The sequence below is a fragment of the Xenopus laevis genome, chromosome 4L (genome assembly GCF_017654675.1).
Source record: "Xenopus laevis strain J_2021 chromosome 4L, Xenopus_laevis_v10.1, whole genome shotgun sequence".
Taxonomy (NCBI): domain Eukaryota; kingdom Metazoa; phylum Chordata; class Amphibia; order Anura; family Pipidae; genus Xenopus; species Xenopus laevis.
Window position 1 is genome coordinate 97,163,023 of NC_054377.1, and position 14,345 is coordinate 97,177,367.

A 14,345-nucleotide genomic window follows, 5' to 3' on the forward strand; every position below is an offset into this window, starting at 1 on the left:
TCCCCAAATGAACCAAAAATTGTGTTCAAACGTGCAAACAATTTTAAACAAATACTAACAAAGAGCTACCTTTCCACAGATAAAACAAAAAGCACACAAATGGAAACCATGTGGGCCGGTTTTTATCCTTGCTCCTTATGCAAGGCCTGCAAATATGGTTCCAAGAAAAAATTGTTAGATCTACCAGTAATGGAACTGAATTTAAAATTAGACCAAGCATTAAGTGCATAACAAAAAATGTGGTGTATTGTTTACAGTGTCCATGTGGACTACAATATATTGGAAAAACGAATAGGATGAACAGGGTTTGAATAAGGGAACACATTGGTAATATCACAAAGGGAAAGGAGAATCACAGCGTCTCAAAACATTTTAAAGATTGTCATGAAAAAAATCCAAAAGGTTTTATATAGTGGTGGATAGAACAAATTAACAGGAAGTGGCGAGAGGGTGACCAAATAAGGGAAACACTACAATGTGAGAGTAGGGCGATGCATGCCATGGAGACCATAAACCCAAAGGTCCTTAATATTGATGTGAATCTACGAGCATTTTTATAGAAAGATATAAAAAATAAGGCAAAATAAACTAGTTAAAAGACCTTGGTTAATATACTTTAAAGGGGATAGGAATTTACATGGGGCCCCCATGGCAACCTATATAACCCCCCCCCCCTATATAGTCAGATATACCCTCTGTCTAATGGTACAAGAGGATCTATCCACAAGGCTTTGCAATGTATAGATTATTATAATAAGTGCTGTGCCATTTTAAAACTAATGACAGACAGAAGAACACATAACCATGGCAACGACTATGCGTAAATAGGAAGAGTGCTGTACACATGATAGAAGCCTTTGAGGAAGTCCATAGTGACGAAACGCGTCAGGCGGGGCTTAGAGACGTCAGCAAGAGTGTGCCCGGGAGAGGAACACGCTGCAAGGAGAGGATTCTGCCAGCTTGAATGAATTGAACTCCAAGTGCAGCGGATCGGACAAAAGCACTGCGGATCTGGGGAAAGACTGCTATATGCCTATTCTACCTGTTTTTATGTGAGTGGGATTTTAACCTACACACTAATTTATTAAAGGAACGTTTTACACTATATGAAGCACTCTTCCTTTTAGCAAAATCGGACAACAATTGGAATAGGAGCACTAATTAAATCTACAGATAAGTGCATAACCAATTTAAACGTCTGTGAGTACCCACCTTCTCCCTAATGGTGACCCTTTAAAATAAGGCTAACTACGGTTTGGTGGATGCTGGAGTGGGTTCCACGAGTAATACAGTGATTTGCACATAAAGGTGGCTAATTACTAGAATTTACTACACTATATTTCGATCATTCTTTTTTTGTCTTCCCCTGAGCTTCCTTGTGAAGCGCTGTTTTACAGATTATTTGTTTCTGCTTTTGAAGAAGTCTGTACAGTCATGAGAAGAGTGAAGAAAGAGAAGCAATATAGAAGGTATTAAATATGGAAACCAAGTGTCATGGATTGGATTTACTATTGAGTAATACAGTAGCATAACTTTTCTCTAACTTCTAAACTTATTTATTGGAGATAACTTTCTAATACAGACATCCTTTGCATAATACTTGACACAATGTAACTGAGCAAATAATTTTTACTATGCCCCAGGCACTACATATTGCATTTTGACTCATTTTGGGCCCAGGTATTCTACATACAACAGGGATCCCCTGTGCCACTCTGGATGGCACACGTGCAGTGTAGAAGTAATTTAATTCTTATTTATTGCATGGGATCCCAGGGTAGAAAGAATAAAATGGAGTCGGTGAACTCTGACTTATATACCAAAAATCAAATGACAAAACCACATCCCACAACTAAAGTCAGATAATTGGGATGTGGCTACTGATAACTGCTTTAACTTAATCTCAACTAGAGACAGGCTGGTATAATGTAGAATTATAAACCAAATATATTACCCCATCTAGGCTCAAGTCCATAGCACAAAGGCCTGATGACGCTGGCCACATTGTAACTCGAGAGCTGCAAAATTCTTCCATATGATATGGGCATGCCCCCCAATTTCACTGTATTGGTAATGGATACTGTAACACTCAAATCCTAATCTCTTGTAATCATACATCTGTTTTATCTATTCTTGACCTGGTATTCAAATGTATTTGTAATTTTTTTTTAAAGGAAAAGTAAAGTTTAAATTACTGGGGGGGGGGGTGTGACAAATGTTTGGCATCCCCCCCAGTGAGTCTAATAGTTTATCTGCTACCCTGGGTCGGTGCTTCTGTTAACAGAAATCTTCGCCGGTTAGTGTCTGGCCACACAGGCAGATTCGGGGAGATTAGTCGCCAGGCGACAAATCTCCTCTTCTACCGCGGCAACTAATCTCCCCGATCTGCCTTCCCCCGGCTAAAATGTAAATCGCCTGGGGACAGGCACACGGAACGCTTCATTTTCCGAAGTCGCCGTAATTGCCTCACAAGGAAACTTCGGAAAACGAACCGCTGTGTGCCTGCCCCCAGTCGATTTCCATTTTAGCCGGCGGAAGGCAGATAGGGGAGATTTGTCGTCTGGCGACTAATCTCCCCGAATCTGCCCGTGTGGCCAGACGCTTAGGGGTATTTCTGTAGAAGGCTGGATCTTCCTTCTTTTCTCTGAGCCTGGGCATGTACATTAAAGTGAAAAAGCTGTCTTTTCATTTCAAAGCATGGCTTGTACTCTACTGCGGATGTGCCTGCCCTGACCAGAATGGAAAGAAGACAGAAAAAGCTGTGAGCATGTTATATAGAAATACCTTGGGCTAAAGCAGTTTTAAGTGAACAGGAGCACCGGCTGATGGTATCAGATATATAGTAAATAAAGTACCCCCTCTTGTAAAATATAAGGATATTATAAGTTACCTAGGCATTTCATGACTATATTAAAGCACGAGGCTGAAGGCCGAGTGTTTTTATACAGGTCATGGAACTCCAAGGTAACTTCTAATATCCTCATATTTTGCAACTGGGGGTGCTTTGTTTATTATAATACAAGTTTTAGTGAGTCATGTGACAAATGACATCAGAACTCACCATTTATAAGGATATAATTTATAGGATATTCATGGCTTTTGTATATTTTATGATTATAATCACTTTTCTTCCATTTGTAAAGAAATCATACAAATCAAAAGTATATAATAAAATGTAAATTTAAAATGCACTAAAGGCATAATAAATCAGAAAAGAAAGGAGAATATATAGTTAGTATAGGTTTGTCACTATAGAACAACACATTGTAAGCAGTTCTTATTTAAAGCCAGTACAATAATACTTCATGTATGTAAATCACTGATAAGCAAAGTTGAGTAGGATGTAGAGCTCCAGAATACTACCCTATGGCCAAGCCTGCTTTTCATCATTCTAATAGATTCCAGCAGAGCTGAGGGCTGTGGGTCAGAGAGCGGTCACATACAGGAAGTCCCTCTTTTGTACAGTCAGTACTAACAGCACAGCATGCAAAGCCCAAGTATAAACCTTCTAAATAAAAAGTGAAGTGGTAAGTGCACAATGCTCTGCAATCAAGGTGCTCAGCAGCAATTGCTGACAGTTTTTTCTTGGACACATTTTTACTGAAGGACATGGAATGGCATTATCATTACAATAATGAATGAATTGAAAGAAACAAACATGAACATTCAGACTATGGAAGAAGGGAAAAGATAAAGTGCAGGGATTGAAAATGGGAAACAAGTGGATTGTTACTGTAGGACTCCAGTGGCAAATAACACACTATGGGGACATTTCTAATTCTGATGGTTCAGCAAACCAAATAAACTTAAAGGAAAACTATACCCCAAAATGAATACTTAAGCAATTACAGAATCTTACCAAACTGGAATATATTTAAATTAGTATAGCCCTTTTATCTCTTGCCTTGAACCACCATTTTGTGATGGTCTTTGTGCTGCCTCAGAGATTACCTGACCAGAAATACTACAATCTAAGAGGCATATTTATCAAAGGTCGAGGTGAATTTTCGAATTTCAAGTTATTTTTTGTGTACTTCGACTAAGGAATAGTCCAAATTTGATTAGAAATACAAGTTTGTTTTATGCTGCATGACATTTTTTACTCTGTATATTTATGATTTTATGTTACTGTGTAACACGTAATTTGTATTTATTGCTATGATTGTCCCCCTGTTTATACTTTACTGTACAGTAAAGCACTGCAGTCACTGTTGCATTAGAAAGCAGTCACCTCCACTAGTATAAATTGTAGGTAGTGCATGGAGCTGTAGAATAAGTCACATGCACACCCAGGCCCTTCCCTTTAGATTAGCGCCTGGTGCATGGACCCTGGGAAGACGGCACTTCCAAAACGAGTACAAGAACAAAATTAGGTAGCGGCACTCGAGGCGAATCAAACAGCCTTCGTCCGTTGAAACAACTAACTAGGTGTACAAGGTTTAAATATCCAAACAGCCCACCCCCTCATGAATAAACAAGTGTTATTATCCACAAGATCCGGTTTCAGGATAGTGTTTTTTACTTTCCAGTAGGGATGCACCGAATCCAGGATTCTGCCTTTTTCAGCAGGATTCAGATTCAGCTGAATCTTTCTGCCCAGCTGGATCCTAATTTGAATATGCAAATTCGCAAGACTTTTTGTCAGTAAACAAGGAAGTAAAAAATGTTTTCCCCTTCCCACCCCTAATTTGCATATGCAAATTAGGGTTCGGTATTCGGTACATCCCTACTTTCCAGATATTAATATGAACTTTTTTTGAACACTATTCTGAAACTGGATCTTGTGGATAACGGACACTTGTTTATTTTTAAGGGGTGGTTGTTTGGTTATTTAAACCTTGTACACGTAGTTGGTAGTGCATGGAGCCAATGGCAAAAGGTTTTTCCTAATGAGGTGCATACTTAGCATATATGGATGTTACTGTTCAATGCGATATTGTCCTTCAATTTCAAACCAGTTATTTCCTAGAAGCACTGCGACCATATGAACTTCTTTATCTTCCCACCATTTAAATTTCTCAATGACACATCTTGAAAAAAAGCTGTGGGTTTGAGGAGACCTGGAGCTGTGAGGGTTACATAGTTAAATCGGGTTGAAAAGACCAACATCCATTAAGTTCAACAGCTCCAAATGAAACTCAGCATCCATACATACACACACACACTCACACTGACCCCTCCATACACTCACATAAACTATATATACACCAATATCTGTATTAATTTTAGTATCACAATAGCCTTGGATATTATGTTTGTCCAAGAAATTAAAAGCCCCTCTTAAAAGCATTAACAGAATCAGCCATCACATGAGCAATTTTGGGGATCTGGAGTCGGAGTCGCCAAAAATCTACCGAAATGAAGTTTAAATACAAGCAGTGAAAATAATCAAATCCAATTTAAGAGCTCTATGAAGGAGGATATGACAGAAGCAATTCTGTTTCTAAGAATTGTATTTAACAGCTATTCTACACCTATATGCCAAGTTCAATTAATATACAAGTTGTTTTAGGTTTAACAATTGCATTTGGATTGTGTAGTGTAACTTTGATTTTGGTTTAGAATTACCAAAGGATGTGGTTTATATTTTTGAACATCAAATGAAAGTTCTTTTCTTCTAGTCTGAAGGGGTGGCCTCTGGTACGGTGATCCTCTTTACGGGTAAAAAAGTCCCCTAATATTTGTCTTTAATGTCCTCTAATGTACTTGTAAAGTGTAATCATGTCCCCTCGCAAGCGCCTTTTTTCCAGAGAAAACAACCCCAACCTTGACAGTCTACCCTCATAATTTAAGTCTTCCATCCCTCTAACCAGTTCACCCGCTCATTTATATCCCTCTTAAGGACCAGAGTCCAAAACTGCACTGCATACGCCAGATGAGGTCTTACCAGGGACCTATGAGGAGGCATAATTATGTTTTCATCCCTTGAGTTTATGCCCTTTTTATGCAAGACAGAACTTTATTTGCTTTAGTGGCCACATAATGTCACTGCCTGAATCAGACAACTTGTTATCTACAAAAAAAACCCCTAGATCCTTCTCAGTTAAGGAAATCCCTATCACACTGCCATTTAGTGTATAACTTGCATTTATATATGCAGTTGCTGCATCAGCCAATGTATGTTTCAGCCAGCTGCATAGCAAACTAGGAATATGTAGCACCAAATGCACAACAGGCAGGAAACATATTTACTATTAACTAGCAAGCTATAGTGATTTCAAAATAATGCACAGAGATTCAAACATGATTGATACCCTAAATGCAACATTTAACCCAGTTACCTTGCTTTGTCTGGCGAGAGTACACATTAACACTAATGCTTGTATTGGCCACCTGGGTTTGAAAAGAGCCAGTCTGTGCTTTCCACTTACTGATCTTGATATACCAGCTGACGGAATCTGGGAATGACAGTAGAAGCTATTTATCTTGTATAATGAGACAAACCACTAGCTGAGTCACAGTTACTGTTTCTGTCTTGTTTCACTGTACATTACAGCTTCCTGAGACACAAGGGATGTGCAACCTGGGTCTTGCCAGATGCTGCTGAATATAAATACAATGTTTGCAGAAGAGCCGCAGGATTCAGTTAACGATTAGGGAGTGACAAGTTGCTTTTTTTGCACATGGTTGTGTGAATATATTTACAATAGGCACTTAGGCTTATGTCTGACTAGGCAGCTTGACAACCACAGACATCAGGTGGAAAACAGCAGCCGTTAAAAACGCCCCTCTTCATCTGTCATCACTTCCCATATTAATCTATGGGAAAAGCTGCACACCTAAATCACAAATAATAGTGACAGCTGGACCTTTGTTGTGTGACAGGTAGAAAGGGTTGTCAAAGTGCCTAGTCTGATACTAGTCTTAAAGGGGACCAGTCAACCAAAGAAATAATTCCAAATCCTTTTTTATCATGTTCGTCAAGCAAAATAAACTTTAATTACACTATATAAATTATTTGAATATTATTTTCTACGTTTTTTGGAATTCATAATTTTAGCAAGCAGACAGGAGCCATTTTGTGGACACTGTTATTAAGTCAAGCCTTGCATCATCTAAAAATCTTGTTTGTGTAACAGAATGGGGGACCTGATGCCCATCCCCATGCCCTGGCTACACAATTAAATGGTAAAGATGGGGAATGTGGGAAGCGCAGTGATCTCAAATAAGTGCTGAATGGAAAGTGAAAGTAATGGACTGCCCGCCTCTACGCCTAAGTCATAGAGGAGGGACAGGCAATATTTCATTGACAGCTAAGATTTTTAAATGAGTTTACAACAGCTATGAATGCTTTAATAAAAAAAATAAATTGTATGTTTAATTTGAAGGACTTTTATTAGACAGCTTTTTGTGTCTGGGTGACAGGTTCACTTTAACAATGTCTGAACAGACAATACAGGGTTCATTTACAACACTGGGGATAAGATGCACAAGAGTGCGCCACTTAGTGCTCATTCAGCCAGAACTGTGTGACAGCGGCTGTACCTTGTGCTAGAACCATAGCATTATGGGGTGTAGGCCAGCCATAGGGCCCTGCACCCTCAAAATGGAGAACAGAGGTCTACATTCAAGGCAGTGTTTAAAGTGCAAAAAAGGGCACCTTGTACCTGTTTTTTGCCCTTTGCATGCTGCCTTTCTTTAAGAAAATTACCCCTTACATGACCTAGATTTGCAAAATCAAGAACTCTGGGGAACATTTAAATAGGTGGTTCTCTAAATTAACCTTTAGTACGGTGTATACATTGATATTCTGAGACAATCTCAAACTAGTCATTTTCATGGTTGTTTTCAATAAAGCATTTTGTGCTTTCTGAATGGGAGACTAGAAGATGAATAGGAGAGGACACTTAAGAAAGGGCACATAAGGCCTAAAACATGTCGTGTATCTAAGTAGTCTTAAATAAGCACAACCACAGCAGATTGCTGCTTACCGAGTGCTCTCCTCTTACTATATGGTACAAAAAGATTAATAGGAGAGGTCTGAATAGAAAGATAAATAATAACAATGCCAGGGTAAGTGATCCCATCTGGAAAAAAGAGGAAAGCAAATAAGTAAAAAACTGTAAAAATAAGGTGCATTAATAAGATGAGCATATCGACAATGTTCACGTTGATGGTCAGCTCTCGTGGTGAAAGCCCCGTGAACTCATGTCTTGATTTCTGTTACTTGCACTTTTGCTTTAATTGGTTTTCTTCTGTTTGTTCTTCTGTCTTCATTCACCCCAATGCATTTCCTGATGATAGAATATGTTAGTCATTTGTAAACAAATTTTCCAATTAGTTTTCAAAACAAGTCAAGCATTTCTATTTTGCTTCAAATTATTTATTACTGAGAACACTTGTATTTCAAGATTGTTTCAAGATATAACACAGAAAAATAAAACAGAACTAATTTAACAGAATTACACAATCTTTTACATGACCAAGTGATATGCCACCATCTTGTGGTGACAAGTAAAATTAACTAACTTCTTGTGTTAATACAGTTTTAACTCCTTTTAGAGTCAGATTTTCTTTGAATATTTGTTTCCTTCAACAACAACAAGGCTTCAGGGAACAGCAGTTTACAAATAATTATACCATCATGCTTATTCGGTGAGAACACACATGATACAGATATAGAAACCCAAAAGGTGACATTAAAACCATAACTCCTTCAACTTCTTCTTGGCCTTTGAAATTAGCACTGGACAACATTTCTAACTGAGGTTAAATTATACTCTTCTGCAGTGTACTCAAGTAATTTGTCAGAAAAAAAAATACAATTTCAATCTGTAACAAAAAGGGTAATTTTCAGCTCCACGGCTTACAGTTTGGATGAGTTCTCAATAGTCAAAGCTACATGTTAATGTGAGTCACTGGCCCAGTACAATAATCTGCCAGCAGTAGCAAGTCGAGCTGCAGGTCCTAAAGCCGCTGGTGTTGCACTTCTAGGAATCTGAAGCTTCTGAAATCCTATAAGTGGGCTGAAACTGCACTTTGACTGCTGCTGACAATATGTAAGGTCCTTGTTTTCATAATATAGTTTTTTTTCACAAAGCATACTTGATGAAGAACCACCTGTGGAACAAGACATAACAATTAACTTGCATTACATCCGGACACAACCCCTTAATTTTAATCTAAGTGTCCTGCCTCCTGGAGGGTGAAGCTTAACCCCAAGAGTTGCCTGTGTCCCCCTGAGAAATACATTTACTTATTCATTCAAAACTTTTGTGTTTCTTATCAGATGGATTATCTGCTTGAATAACATATACAGTTCTCTCTATATATTTTGTATCTTGTACTGTATTATTTAACAATACCTTGGAGCTGCTCTGCTGTACATCTGTGTGATTTCTCAGCCAAATGCTGCTCCTCTGTATGGGAAGACTGCTGTATGTCAGTACTTTCTTGTGACTTGCTTGACTTGATTAAAGAGATGTAAAATTCCTCCAATGGACGATGAACAACACTGGCATCGCCAGAATCCATGCAAAATTTGAACGGCTGCTTCTGCTTTAGGGAGAAATGTAATGTCTGATTGTATCCAATATCAGTTGCACAATATATCTCTTCAAAAGTAACTAATAACAAACCTCTTTGCTGATTTTGTTCTCCTGTTTTTGTGTTTCAACTTTAGGAATTGTAGGAGTGGTGTTACTGTCACCTGCACCATCAGAGAAAACCCAGTTTTCATCCCATACATCTGTGTCTGTGGGGAATGCTTCCAAATATGGCATCTCAGGGTCAACCTCATCTATAACCTGAATGTAAAATGTGGAGGCACTGGACATTAGAATAAAACATCACTCACTCTTTTTTATGGATAAAAGACTTGAAAATGGTCATGCTCCCCTTTTTAATTGAAAGGGATCAGCTGGCTAAACTGTGTTAATGATAGGGTGGGGAAATCCAATTCAAAGCTATAATCCAACAGGCCACAGTAAGCAGTTATGAATTATGAGAAATGTAGAATATTTGGAGAGGCCGATGTAAGGTAAACATAAAAGAGCATGTTCAGGCTGTAAGGTGAAATAATCATTTCAATAATAGAAGCTATTTGGGCTAGAGAGCTAATAAAACTAGCATACCTCGATGAGGCAGAAGTACCAAGTGTGTTTACAGACATCTTAATCAGGACAACCTAATTTGCTTATTCACATAAGAAATTCACCTCTGTCAAATATGCATATAATATAGGTATGTCCCCTTTGGATAGTAAAGGGTTTCTACAACACATTTACAAAAGGGAATCTATTAAAGTAGAGTGAAGCATAAACTGTGATAAAAAAAATGAGATTTGTGAATATTGCAGATATTCTTCTGTCAGGATTTTTAAGATTTCTTGCAAGTGGGCCCCATTTTCAAACAGTGTGGAGTTAGGTTATATACTGTTACAAATTTATGAGATAATCACCACTGGATGCTCTGTAGTTTAAACCCGGGGGAACTCGGTGTTCCCTATTATGAATTGCATGTAGTTTTTAGTGTTATTGGTGATTATCTTGCTTTTCAGAGTTTGCTAGAGCCGTAAATGGAATTGAAAAATGGGGTCTATGATAGAGGGATTTTTGTCTTACCTGTAAAAAATCCTTTTCAGGAAAAACATTAGGCTCTGTTGAAAGACTGGAATTTCCTCCATATCCCATATGATTAATTATAAAGCAGCTAGATTAGCTCAAAATACTTCTGTGGCAGTGCTTACCAGGGACCTTTAGATGGGTGGATATTGAAAATGCCTTGATTTATCCTTTGCTGGTTTCCTCAATATTGTGGACCATATCCAGAAATATACTTACTCTCTCATCTCAGAGGGACACAGGCACTGGAGGGTTAACACTGCCTTCCGGGAGGAAAGGACACTAAAAGAAAAACTTCGACAGCCCTCCCAGGGGGCCAGCCCACCTATCACAGCAGGCTACACCCCCTCTGGGAGGCGGTCACTTCCCAGAACGTTAATCTTTATATAACTATGGAGATAACTGGAAACTGCCCAAGGTTGCCCCTTGGGTCCCAAGAGGACCAGGATCTTATGCCCGCATCAGAGTAGGCGGTGGTGTGTGTGTTTATGCAGGAGACTGCCAGAGAGGCACTCCACTCTTTTGGCTTGATACAATAGGGATGGGTGTGCCTGTGTCTCCCTTTCGATGAGAAGAGAAAAGGATTTTACAGGTAAGACACAAATCCCTCTTACTCTCTCATCTCAGGGGGACACAGGCACTGGAGGGACGTTTAAAAGTAGTCCCTAACAAGGTTGGGGAAGATCAAGCCTGAGACTGTACGGCAGCCTGTAGCACCTTCCTGCCAAAGACTGCCACTGCCGAGGAGGCAACGTACACATGGTAAAATCGGGTGAAGGTATGAATGGAGGACCAGATGGCTGCCTTACAAATCTGTTTAACAGATGCCGTACCGCCCAGAAAGCTGCCACTGAACGAGTTGAGTGGGTCGTGACCTAACTGGAGAGCTTTTGCCTGCGATCTGGTAAGATCTGGAAATCTTTGCATTTATCCTAGCAAGGGTGGTTTTGGAGGCCCTGAGACCTTATGTGGGCCTGTGGGGATGACCAGGAGGGCATTGCATCTTCTGAATGATTCGGATCTGTGGATGTAATATTTGAGAGCTCTAACTATATCCAGATAATGGAGAGCGGTCTCCTTGTTTGTGGACAAAAGGATGGAACCACAATGTCCTGATTTAGGTGAAAGGCTGATACTACCTTGGGTAGGAAGGAGGGTAGGGGCCGGAGGACAGCCTTGTCCTGGTGAAAAACCAGGAAAGGTGAACGGCATGAGAGGGCTCAGAAACCCTCCTGGCTGAGGTAATTGCTAGCAAGAATCCAGGTGAGATGGGTATCTGAGGCCTGAGCGAGGGGCTCAAACGGCGGACCCTGGAGGGCAGCTAGAACCAGGTTAAAAGGATACTGTCATGGGAAATACATTTTTTTTCAAAATGAATCGGTTAATAGTGCTGCTCCAGCAGAATTCTGCACTAAAATCCATTTCTCAAAAGAGCATACAGATTTTTTTTATATTCAATTTTGAAATCTGACATGGGGCTAGACATATTGTCAATTTCCCAGCTGCCCCAAGTCATGTGACTTGTGCTCTGATAAACTTCAATCACTCTTTACTGCTGTACTGCAAGTTGGAGTGATATCACCCCCCTCCCTTTTCCCCCCCAGCAGCCAAACAAAAGAACAATGGGAAGGTAACCAGATAACAGCTCCCTAACACAAGATAACAGCTGCCTGGTAGATCTAAGAACAACACTCAATAGCAAATACCCATGTCTCACTGAGACACATTCAGTTACATTGAGAAGAAAAAACAGCAGCCTGCCAGAAAGCATTTCTCTCCTAAAGTGCAGGCACAAGTCACATGACCAGGGCAGTTGGGAAATTGACAAAATGTCAATGTCCGATTGTCCACTCCTGGGATGAGGAGATTGAAGGTACATACTTCTCTGTCCAGCTCAGGATGCGTGAGGCTTCCTGCATTGCACCCTTGCTGTGGGTGCCTCCCTGGTGATTGATATATGCCACTGCCGTGGCATTATCTGTCTGGATCTTGATGGTCTTGCCCTGGAGGAAGGTAGTCCAGTGAAGGATAGCTAGCCGTATAGCTCCAGAACATTGATCGGTAGTGATGTCTCTGAGGGAAGCCATCTGCCCTGTGCCGTCCGGCCCTGACACACTGCACCCCAACCGCGTCTGACTCCCTGTCTGAAATCTGGCTACCACAGTGGAGGTTTGGGAGGCAAGCTGGGTCTTGCAAGCCCTTGAAGGGAGGAAATAGTTTACTAATTCCCTTGCCCAGGGGGGTTGAGGTGCTGAGGCTGGGACCCCCTGAGTGTCCAAAGGAACTGTAGGAGGAGGAGCCGGGTGTGCGCAGGCATGACAAATAGGCTTCACATAACCTTGGGGACAACCGCAACAACCGGCGCAAGCTAAGGATGCCTTAGTAGTGGGAGTACCCTTGGCAGAAACCTGCGCAGAACGCAGTTTAGGACCTTCTCTGGTTGGGTCAGCCATGGTGCCCCTAAGAATTATTTTCCCCATTTATTTATTTTTTGAAATGGAAAACAAAATAAAATATGTAGCTAGCCCAAGGAGCAAAGCAAAGCAGATGTACAAGCCTGCAAGGCAGATATACAAGCCTGAGAGAGGGGTCAGCCGGATGTAGCCTGAAATAGTCTGAAAAGGAGGAACCTTCCTAAGAATTGCGCAGTCTTTTCTGGAACCAGAAGGAGCATTGACCCTGCTAGTGCCTGAACAGAAGGAAGGGCTCAGCGGAGTTCAAGGTCGCCAAGAGCTGGTCTCAGGTAGTTCAGCGTTGCATTTGCCTGCTCTTACCAGCACGGAGGAAAAAGGCGCAAAGAGCCTGTGGAGAGCGACGAAGCGCACTGCAGCGCAGCAGGATGACGTCACCGCTAAGGCGCCAACTTTAAAATGGAACATAGAAAAAAAGAATAAAGAAACGCCGCTGGAGAAATGAATGCGGCTTGCCGTGGAACTAACCACTGTGGCTGCGACTGGGGACAGCGACTTGCCATGTCTCTCCAGCCAGGAGAATTGAGCCGTGGCTCCCGTCTCTGGCCTGCCTGAAGGCACAGGGAACCGAGCAGGAGCTCCTGTCCCTGAATGCTGCCCTGTGCCACCTGTGGCTGAACCGTAGTTCCTGCACGGGGGAACCTGTAGGAAAAAAAGGGAGATTAAATGAAAGTAAGAAAAATTGTAGACAAAAAACTCCCCTAAGGGGAGAGTGTCCTCCTCCCATGAGGACACTAAAAGAGGACACCCGGATGGGGTGTAGCCTGCTGTGATAGGTGGGCTGGCCCCCTGGGAGGGCTGTCGAACTTTTAGTTTTCTTTTAGTGTCCTTTCCTCCCGGAAGGCAGTGTTAACCCTCCAGTGCCTGTGTCCCCCTGAGATGAGAGAGTAAGCATATTTCTGGATATGGTCCACAATATTGAGGAAACCAGCAAAGGATAAATCAAGGCAAAACCTCTCCCGTTAGGGTCACGGCCCACTCAACTCGTTCAGTGGCATCTTTCTGGGCGGCACGGAACATGGCATCTGTTGAACAGATTTGTAAGGCGGCCACCTGGTCCTCCATTCATACCTTCACCCGATTTTAACATGTGCACGTTGCCTCCTCGGCAGAGGCAGTCTTTGGCAGGAAGGTGCTACAGGCTGCCGTACAGTCTCAGGCTTGATCTTCTTCCACCCTTCTTAGGGACTACTTTTAAACGTCCCTTCAGTGCCTGTGTCCCCGAGATGAGAGAGTAAGAGGGATTTTTGTCTTACCTGTAAAACCCTTTTCTCTTCTCATTGAAAGGGGGACACAAGCACACCCAGCCCTA

At 41.2% G+C, this 14,345-nt stretch overlaps 1 protein-coding gene across 3 annotated transcripts in view; it reads right to left on the reverse strand.

Annotated features, from left to right (window-relative positions):
- Window positions 1-7,321: 7,321 nt before the first annotated feature.
- tdrd5.L (tudor domain containing 5 L homeolog) overlaps window positions 7,322-14,345 on the reverse strand; it is a 47,956-nt gene continuing 40,932 nt past the window's right edge. Inside the window, 4 exon segments of one of the 3 annotated variants that reach the window (NM_001097130.1) lie at window positions 7,322-8,234; window positions 8,811-9,060; window positions 9,306-9,498; window positions 9,579-9,746. In NM_001097130.1, the coding sequence (NP_001090599.1) occupies window positions 8,846-9,060; window positions 9,306-9,498; window positions 9,579-9,746 (576 nt within the window). In that variant the 3' untranslated portion in view covers window positions 7,322-8,234; window positions 8,811-8,845. 3 annotated transcript variants of the gene reach the window in all.